The sequence below is a fragment of the Oncorhynchus keta genome, chromosome 28 (assembly GCF_023373465.1).
Source record: "Oncorhynchus keta strain PuntledgeMale-10-30-2019 chromosome 28, Oket_V2, whole genome shotgun sequence".
NCBI lineage: Eukaryota > Metazoa > Chordata > Actinopteri > Salmoniformes > Salmonidae > Oncorhynchus > Oncorhynchus keta.
Window position 1 is genome coordinate 65,313,257 of NC_068448.1, and position 19,017 is coordinate 65,332,273.

At 44.2% G+C, this 19,017-nt stretch overlaps 1 protein-coding gene across 1 annotated transcript; it reads left to right on the plus strand.

The window, feature by feature from the left end:
* The first annotated feature begins 15 nt into the window (after positions 1-15).
* On the plus strand, positions 16-19,010 carry cul1b (cullin 1b). The gene is made up of 22 exons (XM_052483644.1): positions 16-306; positions 4,679-5,010; positions 5,302-5,476; positions 5,684-5,851; positions 5,966-6,016; positions 6,216-6,306; positions 6,458-6,621; positions 6,730-6,892; positions 10,539-10,669; positions 11,015-11,122; positions 11,238-11,344; positions 11,427-11,475; positions 11,591-11,722; positions 11,962-12,079; positions 12,178-12,254; positions 15,898-16,016; positions 16,098-16,203; positions 16,331-16,378; positions 16,830-16,912; positions 17,019-17,124; positions 17,216-17,329; positions 17,480-19,010. Exons 2-22 carry the CDS (start codon positions 4,871-4,873, stop codon positions 17,558-17,560), a joined length of 2,331 nt encoding a protein of 776 aa, XP_052339604.1. The 5' UTR covers positions 16-306; positions 4,679-4,870; the 3' UTR covers positions 17,561-19,010.
* Positions 19,011-19,017: the final 7 nt, after the last annotated feature.

Here is a 19,017-nt window from a genome sequence, read left to right on the forward strand (position 1 = left end):
ATTTAAACATAACCATATTACTAACCTTATGCCTAACCCGAACATTAAATTAAGACCAAAAATCGTATTTATGTTTTTAGACATTTTTACGATATAGACCATTTTGACGTTGACGCTGTGGTAACCCACTCACCGTGTCATCATCATCATTTCACTAGGAGATCTTAGCGCTGCTACATCATCTTGAGACAACTGCGAAACGAAGGAAATCCATCTCAGTCAAGAACCGAGTAAAGGAGGCGCCGATAGCTAGATTCCTGAACCTGTATTTCTCTATTGCTGGGGCAAATAAACGGTTCAGAAATGGTAAGAATAGCTTATTATTCTATTGTCTAAGTGCCATGAAGCTTTTATTTGAGCTAGTTAATTAGCTATCCTCTAGCTAGCGAGGAAGCCGCTCGTTGTGGGTAGCCGCGCAAGCAGGAGATGTTTTGGCGAATAATCCTGACTCATTGAACAGGGTGCCATTTTAATTTATCGGAAATTATGGTTTCAACCTCATATTTAGTTAAGAAAATATTGTCTGGCTCGTCATAACCTTATCAAAATACTCAAACATGAATTAGACCGACGCCCGGCGACGACTCGCTATCGGGTCCAACAATGGCAGCTACGCTGTTTAGAAAGCAACTAACCTAGCGAGCTAACGGCTGACTTAGCTGCGTCAGCTAACGTTAGATACGTTATCCTAACCTAGTAATGGTGATGTTACTTTAGCTAGCCCATGAATGTGTTGATTTAGCGAACAAGTAACTTATACCAACAATAACTAGCAAACTTGAAAAAGTCACCGTGTTACCATATTTGCTCAAATGTTTTGCCATTAAATAACGTTAGCGAGTAAACGTTAAGTTAGTTTGCTGGCCAACAACAACAGTTCATGACACTCACTATTCTGGCAAACATGTCTGTAATTTGGTCTGTGTTTAGTTATGACAATACAGATGAGCTCGACGGCAAGCTGCTTTTGGGCCTCTGTAACATTGAAGAGATTGCCCGCTAATGTACATTGAGCAAATTTAAAACTAACGTTATTTATTTAGCCATAAATACTCTGTCCAACCGAAGTACTGCAGTCTTTACCCTCTTCGGGCTCTGTCACTAAACTATACTCATTTGGTCTGAGTATCACAACAAACAATTATTTCTGCTCTGTCAAGGCAGAGTGGTAAGTGAGGGAAAGACAGTGTGTCAATGGAACAGTCGTCTTTTAGGTCATGTAGGCCTAGTTAGTATTTGGTTTCAAGTGGGACAGATATCTGACCCTGCCTGCCTCACACTCACCACCCCAGTGATGGCTTCCCCCACCAATCACTAACTACCCCATTATGGTTAGTAGGAAACAACCTCTTCCTACATGCTCTGTGCTTCCCTGACTTCCTCTGAGGCAGAACTGCTCTACTCTTGTAGGAAATAGAGCAGCTTGACATCTCTTTTTTTTACCTTTATTTAACTAGGCAAGTCGGTTAAGAACACATTGTTATTTACAATGAAGGCCTACCGGTTAACTGCCTTGTTCACGGGCAGAACGACAGATGTTTGTTTACCTTGTCAGCTCTGGGATTCAATCCAGCAACCTTTTGGTTACTGGCCCAACACTCTAATCACTAGGCTACCTGCAGCCCCATTCTGTTCCTCTGAGTCAGTCAGCAAAGTGCCTGTTTGATACAGCCTGAGGAAACCTGGACGCTAGACGTGTGTGTGCAAGGCTGAACACCCCCTCCCCGCCTTTACCTTAGATGACCTGTGTCTGTTTAACATGTGAGAGGCGTGCTGACTGCTGAGAGCTGACTATAAAATCAATCCTGGTGTGCGTGCGCACTAGCCTTTCAAATGCTGAGCTGAGTGAGAATCAAAAGCTGTATACACTAATGAAATAGCCTGCCTTATTGCCCCAAAACACACCCTGCACTCAAAGCTAGAAAGCAATTAAATGGTTCCCAATACACTGTGATTTGACTACAGGATTGCATGTTCCCGAGGCATAGCTTTTGCGTTATCTGATACACAGTATCTCTGTTCTGTGAATGAATCACTTTTTCATGGTTAGAGCATTGGGCCAGTAACCAAAAGGTTGCTGCTTCGAATACCCGAGCCGACAAGGTGAAAATGTGCCCATGAGCAAGGCACATGGCCCTAATTTGCTTCAGGGGTGCCGTACTATTATGGCTGAACCTATAAAACAACTAATTTCACTGCACCTATCTGGTGTATGTGGCAATGAAACATTTATTCATATGTTTTTTTGCTTGTGGCAGACGACACCTAAGGTTTACCTTTTACACTTAAATTTTAAAAAATGTGTCATTTAGCAGACGCTCTTATCAAGAGCGATTTACAGTAAGTAGTGAGTGCATACATTTTCATATTGGTCCCCCTGCAGGAGTCAAACCCACAACCCTGGCGTTGCAAGCGCCATGGTCTACCAACTCAGCCACACGGGACCTCTAGGCATTGGGTTTGTTAAATCTGTAGTCAATAAGGAAGTAGGTTAATCTTCTCTCGTTGAGAAGGCCTGATTGGGTCGAAGGCTAGCGAGATGGTTTAGCTCTGTTTATGTTTTATTACATTGTTGGTGTGTGTTAATGTATATGTAGGCTATTGGGTAGGGCCAGGAAGATATCGGTATCACTTTCTTTTGGGAAAACATGAAGCAGACAACTCTTTGGTCCTTTAAAAACCTGCTGTATGTAAAATATTGTGTGCTATAATACATGTGACTCTGGATGATGTTTGTTACCAACATTAGGGTTGTTTTCTATAGAAGTTAAATCTGCTTTGTTTTGTTTCCTTGCCACGATACTAATGAGTATCGCGATACTGGTATCGTCCCGGGCCCTAGTAAGGTTCAGTGACTCTGGCCAGGACACAGTGACTGAGGTAGCCTAATGAGATTTACCGGACTGCTTTCCCACGACCACAGCTCTCTCTCTCTTCCCTGACTCATTGTGCCATTATGGTTTCTCACGGTTGTATTGTGTTGTTAATGTATAATTTCCTGCAGAAAGGCCCAATTGGATTAGCTAGATATCTAAACATTAGCCTTACTGTTAGAGTAAGCAGTTGTAGGGTTGGTGAACCTTATTCGGATCACCATTAGCTGACGCCTTTAGAAAAGTTACGTTACTGTTCTTGTCATGTGTTGACACGCTAGTCTAGCACAGATGTTAGTTCCTATTAGCAATCAGCCCTGAGGGGTATACTACAATAACAGTTCAGTGAGTTAGCCAGCTAACTTCTCTAAATGTTCTGAAACAACTTAGTATTTTATTTTTTATAGATGCACTTGAAATGGGCATGGTCGCTGACTCAACAACCAAAAACACATATCTGAGTTTAGCTTTCTTAATGAACCAAAAAAGCAATAGGTATTTTGGTTGTTTATCAAAGTTAGCTGGCTAACTCATTTAACCTCCTTTGTAGTATACCCCCTGGGGTCTTTCCTAGAAACAACACATGATGGTGTCATGCAATTTGCAGTAGAGGAACATGATGACGTTGATGTGCCAGAGTTTCAGGTTTCACAACTAACTGTGAGGAAATCACTGTCATGGCCTCCATGTTACATTTACATTTTACATTTAAGTCATTTAGCAGACGCTCTTATCCAGAGCGACTTACAAATTGGTGCATTCACCTTATGACATCCAGTGGAACAGCCACTTTACAATAGTGCATCTAAATATTTTAAGGGGGGGTGAGAAGGATTACTTTATCCTATCCTAGGTATTCCTTAAAGAGGTGGGTTGAACGCAGTGCCCTTGTTTGGGTGTAGGGCCTGATCAGAGCCTGGAGGTACTGAGGTGCCGTTCCCCTCACAGCTCCGTAGGCAAGCACCATGGTCTTGTAGCGGATGCGAGCTTCAACTGGAAGCCAGTGGAGAGAGCGGAGGAGCGGGGTGACGTGAGAGAACTTGGGAAGGTTGAACACCAGACGGGCTGCGGCGTTCTGGATGAGTTGTATGTTCACAGCATGGACATCCTGTAAATTACTTACTCACCCCCCTTCTGTCTTTATTGAAGTTTTTAAGACTCCTGCCATCATGTGTACACACACAGATACTTACACACACACACTGTAAACAAGTGACCACTGCTACTGGTGTGTCTAAATATAACATGGGAGAACTAGGCCTATCCACCAATCTAGTGCTGGTCGTAAGCACAAACACACACAAACTGCTTGTCAACAGTGTCAGGAAGTAAATAGTGTTCAGGTTGCAACACAAACAAACATCCTCAGCCTTGTGCCTAAATGACCAGAGATGGAGACAAGGCTGGCTGTCCTCTGCTATATATAGACCCTCTGCCTGGCTGTCAACAACAATGAGCCTCACTTCCTTCTCTCTCTTCATATCTTTGTAAATTGGAGAGGGACATTGTTGATGTTGCCATTTCCTGGTCTCCTGGCCAATCAGGGTTTATATTACATAGTGATGTATCTGACTGTAATCAATGTCTTTGGACTGTGGAGAGCTCCTCTCATGTTGAATGTACTGCGGTTTCTGTCACAGTATTCGAGGCCAGTCTGCCTGCCAGAGGACTGGGAAGGAAGTAGCCTGGCCCTAAAGTGGACTAATCTGTCATTAGCTAGCTGTAATCACGTAGTTCATAGTTCAGCTGCTAGAAAGAACAGCAACCACTGTTAGTAACCACTGTTTTCTCTCTTATTCCTCCAGGTCTTGTGGTGAGGTGTTGCTGTTATAAGGCTGTGAGGAGGAGCAACTGACAACAGAGCCAAACTTACTGACACGCACTCACCAGCCTCCCATGGACGGCACACTCTGAGACAACACTTGAGAGGAGAGAAACAACAGGAGTGGGAGCAGAGGAGAGAAGAAGGAGCTGAGGAGAGCAGGAGGGACGTGACGATGTCGTCCAACAGGGGCCAGAACCCACATGGGTTGAAGCAGATCGGGCTGGACCAGATCTGGGACGACCTGAGGGCTGGCATCCACCAGGTGTACACACGGCAGAGCATGGCAAAGTCACGCTACATGGAGCTCTACACGTATCCCACACGCCAAGTGGGGGGGTGGAATTTAAGGGGTTATTAAGTTGGTAAGGCTGCTGTGGTTTCCCTTTTGAAGAGTGTTTAAGGTTTATATGGCCTACTTCCCAAAGTGGAAGCTCACAGCAGTATGCAGTGTATATTGCAGTGTCATTGTGGTGTTGTATTCATGGGTGTGTCCTAGTGGTGCAATACTTACTGATGCTAGGTCACATCACATGTAGAGAGAGTCCTGCTGCCATAGACCTGATACCACCACAGTGTTTCTGTCTTAACTCCCCTGCCTGTCAGCCATGTGTATAACTACTGTACCAGCGTGCACCAGTCCAGTCAAGGCCGGGGATCTGCCGTCCCCAACAAGCCCTCCAAGAAGAGCAGTACTCCTGGGGGGGCCCAATTCGTAGGCCTGGAACTCTACAAGAGACTCAAGGAGTTCCTCAAGAACTACCTGACCAGTCTGCTCATGGTGAGTGGTATAGTGACATGGGGATTCCATCCTCTCCTGACCCGCTGGCACTTTGATGACCTTTCACAGGTCTAATGTATGGTTGGATACAAGGAAAATATGGTGCCAATTCCACCTATCATTGTTTACTCTTTTTCTTGAACTGTACCTTATTTTGTTTGGTGACCAATGCATCTTCCATCTCCCCCTCTACTCTCTCTCTCCCAGGATGGTGAGGACCTGATGGATGAGTGTGTGTTGAAGTTCTACACACAGCAGTGGGAGGACTACCGGTTCTCCAGTAAGGTGCTGAATGGGATCTGTGCTTACCTCAACAGGCACTGGGTCAGACGTGAATGTGACGAGGGACGCAAGGGCATCTACGAGATCTACTCGGTGAGAGGAAGGGAGGGGGTGTCTTTGTGTCAATTTTCAACTGTAAAAGATGAGTGAATTATGACATTAGTTTATCCTCTCTCCTCCATTTATCCCTCGTGCCCTCTTCTGTAGTTGGCGTTGGTAACGTGGAGGGAGTGTCTATTCAGACCCCTAAATAAACAGGTGGGTATGATGTCACATCTGACTGACACAACACATGCACGGTAAATAGAATCACCAACCACGCCAGTTCAGTATGTTTCACTGTGTCGTTCTATGTGTAACTGGTGTAGCGATGGAAAGAGCTGGCATCATATTCTAAGACGGCAAACAACGTAATTCATACATTCATTGACTTTACGCCGCTCGCTCTCTCTCTCAGGTAACGAATGCGGTCCTGAAGCTGATCGAGAAGGAGAGAAATGGAGAGACCATCAACACCAGACTCATCAGTGGTGTGGTGCAGTCCTACGGTACAACACACCTCAAACCAATCCACTTCAAGTTTTCACTTAGACACGCATTTATAAAATATCATCACATTTCAGCACATCACCGAATTCTCTCTTATAGAAGAATTCAGAAGTCTCAGACTTGACTGTGTGTGTGTGTTGTCTCCTATAGTGGAGCTGGGGCTGAATGAGGAGGATGCGTTTGCTAAGGGTCCTACGCTGTCGGTGTATAAAGAATACTTTGAGTGCCAGTTCCTCACGGACACCGAACGCTTCTACACACGAGAGAGCACCGAGTTCCTCCAACAGAACCCTGTTACCGAGTACATGAAGAAGGTGAGGATGGAGGGGATGAAAAAGAGGGTGGGGGTAACAGCAGTGACGGGTGTAGGTGTAGCTCCATGAAAGCACCAGGAAGTTAACCTTGTGTTTCTGTGTGTGTAGGCTGAGGCCCGTCTGCTAGAGGAACAGAGGCGTGTGCAGGTGTACCTCCATGAGTCCACTCAGGATGAGCTGGCCAGGCGGTGTGAACAGGTGCTCATAGAGAAACACCTGGAGATCTTCCACACAGAGTTCCAGAATCTACTGGATGCTGACAAGAACCAAGGTAGGGAATGATGTAGGGGGGTTTTCAGCTGCTCAACCCACAAAATGGAAAATACAATAGAGAATAAGTATAAGGAGTTATATATGCCTTGCTGTTATGAGTGCCTGTGTTCTTAAATCAAAATCAAATCAAATTTTATTTGTCACATACACATGGTTAGCAGATGTTAATGCGAGTGTAGCGAAATGCTTGTGCTTCTAGTTCCGACAATGCATTGATAACCAACAAGTAATCTAACTAACAATTCCAAAACTACTGTCTTATACACCGTGTAAGGGGATAAAGAATATGTACATAAGGATATATGAATGAGTGATGGTACAGAGCAGCATACAGTAGATGGTATCGAGTACAGTATATACATATGAGATGAGTATGTAGACAAAGTAAACAGTGGCATAGTTAAAGTGGCTAGTGATACATGTATTACATAAGGATGCAGTCGATGATGTAGAGTACAGTATATACGTATGCATATGAGATGAATAATGTAGGGTAAGTAACATTATATAAGGTAGCATTGTTTAAAGTGGCTAGTGATATATTTACATTTCCCATCAATTCCCATTATTAAAGTGGCTGGAGTTCGGTCAGTGTCAATGACAGTGTGTTGGCAGCAGCCACTCAATGTTAGTGGTGGCTGTTTAACAGTCTGATGGCCTTGAGATAGAAGCTGTTTTTCAGTCTCTCGGTCCCAGCTTTGATGCACCGCCTTCTGGATGATAGCGGGGTGAACAGGCAGTGGTTCGGGTGGTTGATGTCCTTGATGATCTTTATGGCCTTCCTGTAACATGGTGTAGGTGTCCTGGGGGGCAGGTAGTTTGCCCCCGGTGATGCGTTGTGCAGACCTCACTACCCTCTAGAGAGCCTTACGGTTGAGGGCGGAGCAGTTGCCGTACCAGGCGGTGATACAGCCCGCCAGGATGCTCTCGATTGTGCATCTGTAGAAGTTTGTGAGTGCTTTTGGTGACAAGCCGAATTTCTTCAGCCTCCTGAGGTTGAAGAGGCGCTGCTGCGCCTTCTTCACGACGCTGTCAGTGTGAGTGGACCAATTCAGTTTGTCTGTGATGTGTATGCCGAGGAACTTAAAACTTGCTACCCTTTCCACTACTGTTCCATTGATGTGGATAGGGGGGTGTTCCCTCTGCTGTTTCCTGAAGTCCACAATCATCTCCTTAGTTTTGTTGACGTTGAGTGTGAGGTTATTTTCCTGACACCACACTCCGAGGGCCCTCACCTCCTCCCTGTAGGCCGTCTCGTCGTTGTTGGTAATCAAGCCTACCACTGTTGTGTCGTCCGCAAACTTGATGATTGAGTTGGAGGCGTGCGTGGCCACGCAGTCGTGGGTGAACAGGGAGTACAGGAGAGGGCTCAGAACGCACCCTTGTGGGGCCCCGTGTTGAGGATCAGCGGGGGAGGAGATGTTGTTGCCTACCCTCACCACCTGGGGGCGGCCCGTCAGGAAGTCCAGTACCCAGTTGCACAGGGCGGGGTCGAGACCCAGGGTCTCGAACTTGATGACGAGCTTGGAGGGTACTATGGTGTTGAATGCCGATCTGTAGTCGATGAACAGCATTCTCACATAGGTATTCCTCTTGTCCAGGTGGGTTAGGGCAGTGTGGTTGAGATTGCATCGTCTGTGGACCTATTTGGGCTGTAAGCAAATTGGAGTGGGTCTAGGGTGTCAGGTAGGGTGGAGGTGATATGGTCCTTGACTAGTCTCTCAAAGCACTTCATGATGACGGAAGTGAGTGCTACGGGGCGGTAGTCGTTTAGCTCAGTTACCTTAGCTTTCTTGGGAACAGGAACAATGGTGGCCCTCTTGAAGCATGTGGGAACAGCAGACTGGTATAGGGATTGATTGAATATGTCCGTAAACACACCGGCCAGCTGGTCTGCGCATGCTCTGAGGGCGCGGCTGGGGATGCCGTCTGGGCCTGCAGCCTTGCGAGGGTTAACACGTTTAAATGTCTTACTCACCTCGGCTGCAGTGAAGGAGAGACCGCATGTTTTCGTTGCAGGCCGTGTCAGTGGCACTGTATTGTCCTCAAAGCGGGCAAAAAAGTTATTTAGTCTGCCTGGGAGCAAGACATCCTGGTCCGTGACTGGGCTGGGTTTCTTCTTGTAGTCCGTGATTGACTGTAGACCCTGCCACATGCCTCTTGTGTCTGAGCCGTTGAATTGAGATTCTACTTTGTCTCTGTACTGACGCTTAGCTTGTTTAATAGCCTTGCGGAGGGAATAGCTGCACTGTTTGTATTCGGTCATGTTGCCAGACACCTTGCCCTGATTAAAAGCAGTGGTTCGCGCTTTCAGTTTCACGCGAATGCTGCCATCAATCCACGGTTTCTGGTTAGGGAATGTTTTTATCGTTGCTATGGGAACGACATCTTCGACGCACGTTCTAATGAACTCGCACACCGAATCAGCGTATTCGTCAATATTTTTATCTGACGCAATACGAAATATGTCCCAGTCCACGTGATGGAAGCAGTCTTGGAGTGTGGAGTCAGCTTGGTCTGACCAGCGTTGGACAGACCTCGGCGTGGGAGCCTCTTGTTTATGTTTCTGCCTGTAGGCAGGGATCAACAAAATGGAGTCGTGGTCAGCTTTTCCAAAAGGGGGGCGGGGCAGGGCCTTATATGCGTCGCGGAAGTTAGAGTAACAATGATCCAAGGTTTTACCACCCCTGGTTGCGCAATCGATATGCTGATAAAATTTAGGGAGTCTTGTTTTCAGATTAGCTTTGTTAAAATCCCCAGCTACAATGAATGCAGCCTCCGGATAAATGGTTTCCAGTTTGCAAAGAGTTAAATAAAGTTCGTTCAGAGCCATCGATGTGTCTGCTTGGGGGGGGATATATACGGCTGTGATTATAATCGGAAGAGAATTCTCTTGGAAGATAATGCGGTCTACATTTGATTGTGAGGAATTCTAAATCAGGTGAACAGAAGGATTTGAGTTCCTGTATGTTTCCTTCATCACACCATGTCTCGTTAGTCATGAGGCATACGCCCCCGCCACTCTTCTTACCAGAAAGATGTTTGTTTCTGTCGGCGCGATGTGTGGAGAAACCCGTTGGCTGCACCGCATCGGATAGAGTCTTCCCAGTAAGCCATGTTTCCGTGAAGCAGAGAACGTTGCAGTCTCTGATGTCCCTCTGGAATGCTACCCTTGCTCGGATTTCATCAACCTTGTTGTCAAGAGACTGGACATTGGCAAGAAGAATGCTCGGGAGTGGTGCGCGATGTGCCCTTGTCCGGAGTCTGACCAGAAGACCGCTACGTTTCCCTCTTTTTCGGAGTCGTTTTCTTGGGTCGCTGCATGCGATCCATTCCGTTGTCCTGTTTGTAAGGCAGAACACAGGATCCGCGTCGCGGAAAACATATTCTTGGTCGTACTGATGGTGAGTTGACGCTGATCTTATATTCAGTAGTTCTTCTCGACTGTATGTAATGAAACCTAAGATGACCTGGGGTACTAATGTAAGAAATAACACGTAGAAAAACAAAAAACTGCATAGTTTCCTAGGAACGCGAAGCGAGGCGGCCATCTCTGTCGGCGCCGGAAGAGTACATTAGAAAAAAGTTGTGTGTACTCAGTCTCTCATTCTCTCTCCCTCTTTCTCTTTTCCTCCCTCTCTCAGATCTAGGTCGGATGTATAACTTGGTGTCTCGTATAACGGATGGCCTAGGAGAGCTAAAGAAACTCCTAGAAACACACATCCACAACCAGGGCCTGGCCGCTATAGAGAAATGTGGAGAGGCCGCTCTCAACGTATGCACACACACACGCACAGGCGCACACACACACACACACACACACACACACACACACACACACACACACACACACACACACACACACACACACACGCGTGTGTATATATATATGCACACGCGTGTGTATATATATTTGTATATATATATGCACACGCGTGTGTATATATATTTGTATATATATATGCACACGCGTGTGTATATATATTTGTATATATATATGCACACGCGTGTGTATATATATTTGTATATATATATGCACACGCGTGTGTATATATATATTTGTATGTATATATATATGTGTGTGTGTGTGTGTGTGTGTGTGTGTGTTTGTCCCTCCTAGGACCCTAAGGTGTATGTCCAGACCACACTGAATGTCCATAAGAAGTACAACGCTCTGGTCATGTCTGCCTTCAACAACGACGCTGGTTTCGTAGCTGCTCTAGACAAGGTGCACTCTAGTTGTTTAATAAACAACTTTTTTCTCCTTGGAAAAAAAACTATGTAGTAAGAAGGATTCCTATATAAATACCCAGAACTGATGTTGTAGCGCGTTCTCTCTCCAGGCGTGTGGTCGTTTCATCAACAACAACACGGTCACTAAGATGGCCCAGTCCTCCAGCAAATCACCTGAACTACTGGCTAGATACTGTGACTCTCTGCTCAAGAAGAGGTGGGTAATCTACTGTATGGCACTGGGGCTATTGTCTGTCTCTGATGTATCTAAACATTCACTGTGTTCTGTTGTTCTCCAGTTCTAAGAACCCAGAAGAGGCAGAGTTGGAGGACACACTCAACCAAGTGGTGAGGACCTTCTCTTTGTTCATAAACCTTGACTTTCTCTTCAGAACTAATTTGAGTTACCAACTGTTTCAACCTCCTATCTCAATAAACCTTTCATATGTTGCTCATCCCTCAGATGGTGGTGTTTAAGTATATAGAGGACAAGGATGTGTTCCAGAAGTTCTATGCTAAGATGCTGGCTAAACGCCTCGTCCACCAGAACAGTGCTAGCGACGACGCAGAGGCTAGCATGATCTCCAAACTCAAGGTCTGTACTGTAATATATATATATATATATATATATAGTTACAAATTACATATTTTCTTTTACATTCCTTGGGGTGATCAGTCTGTGTGAGATTGGATAAATGTGTATATATATATATATATATATATATATATATATATACACACACATTTATCCAATCTCACACAGACTGATCACCCCAAGGAATGTAAAAGAAAATATGTAATTTTAAAAGTATTGTGACTTTCTCTCTCCCTTAGCAAGCGTGTGGCTTTGAGTACACATCTAAACTACAGAGGATGTTCCAGGACATCGGAGTCAGCAAAGACCTCAACGAACAGTTCAAGAAACACCTGACCAACTCTGAACCTCTCGACTGTAAGCAGCTGTTGGTTTGTCTAATAAACCTAATACTTCTGTTTACTGGTATTTGTTGTAAATGTGTTTGCAATGCTAAATAATGAGGTGTGTTACAGTGGACTTCAGTATCCAAGTGTTGAGTTCCGGGTCCTGGCCGTTCCAGCAATCATGCACCTTCGCTCTGCCCTCCGAGGTGAGACTCAACTCAATACCAATTCAACCTTGTAATGATACACACATCCCTCCTGTAACTCCAACACAACTCAATACAACAAAAATACACTCCCCAACACATTTATTTGGACAGTGAAGTTAACTTTTAATTTGGCTCTATACTCCAGCATTTTGGATTTGAGAGGCGATAGTACCGAATGTCGCCTTTTATTCTGAGGGTATTTCCATACGTATCTGTTTTAGAAATGAAAGGACGTCATGTATCTAGTCCCACCATTTGAAGGTGACAAGTAAATTCAGCAAAAAAAGATGTCAACTGTTTATTTTCAGCAAACTTAACATGTGTAACTATTTGTATGAACATAGTCTTGTGAAAAAGTTTGGACACCCCTCTGAGGCTGCATAATAATTTACTCTGTCGTCACAGAAAATGATCATAGTGGCATGCCATTAATTTTCTAATAAAAGCTGAGTACTGGGGTATTGTCCAGACAAAGATTTTTAGTGTAGCAATATTAAGTTGTATGAAATTAAATCAGATGTGAAAAATAGGCTATGCAAAATGTGGGCACCCTTGTCATTCTGTTGATTTGAATACCTGTAACTACTTAGCACTGATTAATTGGAACACACAATTGGTTTGGTGAGCTCATTAAGCCTCGAACTTCATAGACAAGTGCATCCAATCATGAGAAAAGGTATTTAAGGCCAATTGCAAGTTGTTCTCTTTGACTCTCCTCTGAAGAGTGGCAACATGGGGGCCTCAAAACAACTCTCAAATGACCTGAAAACAAAGATTGTTCAACATTTATGGTTTAGAGGCTACAGAGGCTACAAAAAGCTATTGGAGAGATTTAAGCTGTCAGTGTCCACTGTGAGGAACATAGTGAAGAAATGGAAGACCATAGGCACAGTTCTTGTTAAGGCCAGAAGTGGCAGGCCATGTAAAATATCAGAGAGGCAAAGGATGGTGAGAATGGTCAAAAACAGCCCACAGACCACCTCCAAAGACCTACAACATCATCTTGCTGCAGATGGTGTCACTGTGCATCGTTCAACAATTCAACGCACTTTGCACAAGGAGAAGCTGTATGGGAGAGAAGAAGCCTTTTCTGCACACACGCCACAGTCGCTTGAGGTATGCAAACACACATTTGGACAAGCCAGCTTCATTTTGGAATAAGGTGCTGTGGACTGATGAAACAAAGATTGAGTTATTTGGTCATAACAAGGGACGTTGTGCATGGAAGCAAAGAACACAGCGTTCCAAGAAAAACACTTGCTACCCACAGTAAAATTTGGTGGGGGTTCCATCATGCTGTGGGGCTGTGTGGCCAGTGCCGGTACTGGGAATCTTGTTAAAGTTGAGGGTCGCATGGATTCCACTCAATATCAGCAGATTCTTGGGAATAATGTTGAAGAATCAGTCACAAAGTTGAAGTTGCGCCGGGGCTGGATATTTCAACAAGACAACGACCCAAAACACTGCTCAAAATCTACCTGGGCACTTATGCAGAGGAACAAGTACAATATTCTGGAATGGCCATCCCAGACCTGAATATCGTTGAGAATCTGTGGGATGATTTGAAGCGGGCTGTCCATGCTCGGCAACCATCAAACCTAACTGAACTGGAGATGTTTTGTAAGGAGGAATGGTCCAAAATACTTTCATCCAGAATCCAGACACTCATTAGAGGCTATGGGATGCGTCGAGAGGCTGTTATTTTAGCAAAAGGAGGCTCTACTAAATATTGATGTGATTTTTCTATTGGGGTGCCCAAATTTATGCACCTGTCTAATGTTGTTTTGATGCATATTGCACATGTTCTGTTAATCCAATAAACCTCATTTCACTACTGAAATATTACTGTGTCCATCAGTTATTTGATAGATCAAAATTAAATAGCTGATCCAAACACCCAGTTATTTATAAATGGAAATTGACAGGGAAATTGCCCAAACTTTTTCATACGACTGTAACAAGATTCAACAACTGAGACATGAACTGAACAAGTTACACAAACATGTGTCTAACATAAATGGAATAATGTGTCGCTGAACAAGGGGGGGGGGTCAGTATCTGGTGTGGCCACCAGCTGCATTAAGTACTGCAGTGCATCTCCTCCTCATGGACTGCACCAGATTTGCCAGTTCTTGCTGTGAGATGTTACCCCACTCTTTCACCAAGGCACCTGCAAGTTCCCGTACATTTCTGGGGGGAATGGCTCTAGTCCTCACCCTCTGATCCAACAGGTCTCAGACGTGCTCAATGGGATTGAGATCCGTGCTCTTTGCTGGCTATGGAAGAACACTGACATTCCTGTCTTGCAGGAAATCATGCACAGAACGAGCAGTATGGCTGGTGTCATTGTCATGTCAGGATGAGCCTGCAGGAAGGGTACCACGTGAGGGAGAAGGATGTCTTCCCTGTAATGCACAGTGTTGAGATGGCCTGCAATGACAACATGCTCAGTCCAATGATGCTGTGACACACCACCCCAGACCGTGACAGACCCTCCACCTCCAAATCGATCCTGCTCCAGAGTACAGGCCTCAGTGTAACGCTCATTCCTTTGACGATAAACGCGAATCCGACCATCAACCCCGGTGAGACAAAACCGCGACTCGTCGTTGTAGAGGACTTTTTGCCAGTCTTGTCCTGCGATGGTAGGTTTCTGGCCATGGTGGGTTTTTGGATGATCAGCTGTCCGTCCTGTCTCCCTGTAGCGCTATGTTAGGCGTCTCACAGTACGGACATTGCAATTTATTGCCCTAGCCACATCTGCAGTCCTCATTCCTCCCTGCAGCATGTCTAAGGCACGTTCACGCAGATGAGCAGGGACCCTGGGCATCTTTCTTTTGGTGTTTTTCAGAGACCGTAGAAAGGCCTCTCTAGTGTCCTATGTTTACATAACTGTGACCTTAAATGACTACCGTCTGTAAGCTGTTAGTGTCTTAATGATCGTTCCTCAGTTGCATGTTCATTAATTGTTTATGGTTCATTGAACAAGCATGGGAAACTGTGTTTAAACCCTTTACAATGAAGATCTGTGAAGTTAATTCGTAAAAATCCAAATCTCTTTGAAAGACAGGGTCCTGAAAAGGGGATGTTTCTTTTTTTTTATTTGGACAAATTCACTTGTGTATTACATTTTAGTCTAAAGTTTGGTATTTGCTCCCATATACCTAGCACACAATCACTTTTATTGTAAATAAGAATAGAATGTTTCTGAAGACTTCTAAATTAATATGGATGCTACCATGATTACGGATAATCATGAATTCATCGTGAGAAAGTTACAGATGCATAAACATCATGTCCAACATGCTAACCTCTCACCATAACCAATAACAGGGTGGTAAATGTTTTGGGGGGGAGGGGGTATGATATTTATGCCTCTAGCTTTCTCACTCCAAATGCTTATGACCCCTTCAAATGGATGAACTAGATGCATGAAGTGCTTTCATTTCAAAATTGTAAAACATGTATATAAAAAAATGTCCATAAATAAAATGTGACATTCTGTACCATCACCTCATATAACACACTTGATCTCATATCCAAATGATAGAGTATATAGAAACCAATTAAAAGTTTTCGCTTCACTGACCAAATACGTAAAGGGAGAGTAGACCTAATGCATTAACCTCTCGTCCTCCAGTTGGAGCGTAGCTACCAGCGGTTCACAGCATTCTACGGCAGCAGACACAGCGGTCGGAAACTCACCTGGCTCTACCACCTGTCTAAAGGAGAGCTGGTCACCAACTGCTTTAAAAACAGGTACAGAGTTGGTACAAGGTCACTTCTAACTAGAATCTGGAGATGTATGTCATCACATATTTAATTCAATGTATGTTCCAGGTACACTCTGCAGGCCTCTACCTTCCAGATGGCTATCCTGCTGCAGTACAACACAGAGGACCTGTACTCCGTACAACAACTCACTGACAGCACACAGATCAAAACCGTGAGTTATGCTGGTACTGTGCTCTAAATAGAGATGTATTAAATGTTTTTAAATGACCCCTGATGAGATTAGCACATTTGTATTTCACTGGCTGTGAATATTGTTTTTACCATTTTGTTGTTTTTAGGACATTCTGGTTCAAGTGTTGCAGATCTTGTTGAAATCCAAATTGCTGGTAAGTACAAGTCAAGTAGAATGTGTTGTATATAATGATAGTCCGTTCACTAGAGGGCTCTGGACTCTGCAGTATAAAAGCCTACACGCTGATGGAAAGTAGTGACTCAAATCAAATGTTATTGGTCACATACGCATGGTTAGCAAATGATAATGCGAGTGTACTGAAATGCTTGTGCTTGTAGTTCCGACAGTGCAGTAATATCTAACAAATTCACAATGACTACCTTATACACAAATGTAAGGGGATGGAATATGTACATATAAATATATGAATGCACGATGGCATACAATACAGTATATACATACAAGATGAGTAATGTAGGATATGTAAACATTATTAAAGTGGCCGGCGATTTGAGTGTATGTTGGCAGCAGCCTTTCTGTTAGTGATGGCTGTTTAAAAGTCTTGAGATGGAAGCTGTTTTTCAGTCTCGCGGTCTGTGTGTCAGGTCCTGGAGGACGAGAATGCTAACATAGACGAAGTGGAGTTCAAACCAGAAACCCTGATCAAACTCTTCCTGGGATACAAGAAGTAAGTCCGCTCTCTGTTTCTCCTTTTGTGTTGTCTGGTTCTTGTGCGTTTTCCGTCTAAGCATAGGTTTAATCCTGACAAAAATGTTTGTTGTTCATGTCTCCAGTAAGAAGCTGCGTGTGAACATTAACGTTCCTATGAAGACTGAACAGAAACAGGAGCAGGAGACCACACACAAGAACATAGAGGAGGACCGGAAGCTCCTCATACAGGTGTGTTCCCGACCGCATATAGATGTTTGTTGAAACTCCTGTACTGAATTTCTCTTTCAGTGTGTATCACTAAGTATTATGAACTGTGTAGGCTGCCATAGTGAGGATAATGAAGATGAGGAAGGTTCTGAAACACCAGCAGCTCCTGGCTGAAGTCCTAAACCAGCTCTCGTCCCGCTTCAAACCCAGAGTCCCTGTCATTAAGGTAACACACACTCTTACCTGTCGCCATACATTTTCAAAGGACTCCCACACATTGCACCAACTGTAATATTTTTGTCTTAAAGTACATATTTTTCACCCCTTTTCCCTCTCTGCCCCCTTTTTCTCTGCTACCCTTGTCTCTCCTCTGTAGAAGTGTATAGACATCCTGATAGAGAAGGAGTATCTGGAGAGAGTGGATGGAGAGAAAGACACGTACAGCTACCTGGCTTAACCCGCTCCCTTCCCTCTTATTTTTGTCTTTTTTTTTTTTTATGTCCGAGTAATAAAGTGTGGTTCTTCTGACTGGCAGACGTGTGTGTGCTCAGTGGGACATATACACATGGACACACTATCTTGTTTTGATATGCAAATATGATCAGACCCCCCTCCCTCCCCCATGGCATAGTGGGAAGTCCAACCAGAGAGCTGTGTCCATAGTTACTGCATGCAACTGCCTCCCTGCTAGCCTGGTCTCAGATTGATATCCTACGAAGCAGGTTTGAGGAGTTTGTGAGGTAACTTTGGTCAACTGAGTTCAACTCAGGATAAGCGGTCATACGAAAGTGGCTCACCTTTTAGCCAGGTACATTTATATGGCAATGAATCCTTCAGAACTACCCTGTTCTGAGGCAGGCTAACTCATTGTTAACTCCACTTACCTTGAATGAAATGACTGGGCCTTGAGAACTAATGAAATCAGATTCCCTCATCAACCCCTTCATTTCAGGAAGATGACTGATATTTGATGAATCAAATGTGTTATGTTAAAATCACATGACTAAAATATGTAATGTCAGAATGCATTTTAAACTTAACGCAATGTAACTTTTGTATGACTTAATACAAAATAAGTGTGTATATAAGAGAGAGGAGGGGGGGGGGGTGCTTGTGCATTGATAAGCACACCAAAGCAGGCATTAATTAAAAATAAAGACAGCCCTTCTGAAATCATTTCACACTGCAGTCTGCTGAATTTGCAAGATACATTTTCATGCATTCTGATTTCGGCACAAATTACTGAGTCGCCCATGGATTGATTTGTCTCATTTAAGTTCGCCGTGCAGTTACAAGCCTGCTGGAGTTAGCCGCAGACAATACATTTTGACCGTTGTGGTGTAAGGATGAAGCCTGAGCTGGTTTGTGAAGCTGGTTAGTTTTAGAAAACCCAGAGTAGATCCAGCTTGCTTCGTAGGATACTCAGGTGTAGCAGCTAACTATCGTTATCCTCCCTGACAAACATTGGCTGAAGCACACAGAACTGGACCAGTACGCTACCTCCATATAGCCAGAAGAGTGGAGATGACTGGTTTTACTAACGGTCCGGACGAAGGAAATCAGTTGTCTGGATAAAATAGAAACGCCCCTGCAATTTAGATCTTTCGGAGGGCTTTATTCAATCTGTATCGCTGAAGTTCAGCGGAGACTGCGTTCACGGTAAACGCTACATATTACCTCAAACTACCTTTTAATTTCTATCGCGTAGAGCGCTGAAGTGTTGGATCCACTGAACTCGTGCCCCACCCCTAGGCTCTTCCCCACGGGGTCTTGTAAAATCCCTAGTATGGGGTTAGGGTTTCATAGGATTGGACCTGTGACCCCCTGTATCATTACTGCAATGAGAACCATTTGTATAGTGTGGTTAATTTTACAAATGTGTGCTAAATAAAGTCATGGTTTCTCTAGTGGTCT

Coding starts and splice junctions, on each gene's coding strand:
- cul1b (XM_052483644.1), top strand. CDS start 4,871: ATGTCGTCCAACAGGGGCCAGAACCCACATGGGTTGAAGCAGATCGGG. Junction 6,622..6,729: donor TTACCGAGTACATGAAGAAG/GTGAGGATGGAG, acceptor CTGTGTGTGTAG/GCTGAGGCCCGTCTGCTAGA. Junction 16,913..17,018: donor CTCTTCCTGGGATACAAGAA/GTAAGTCCGCTC, acceptor TCATGTCTCCAG/TAAGAAGCTGCGTGTGAACA.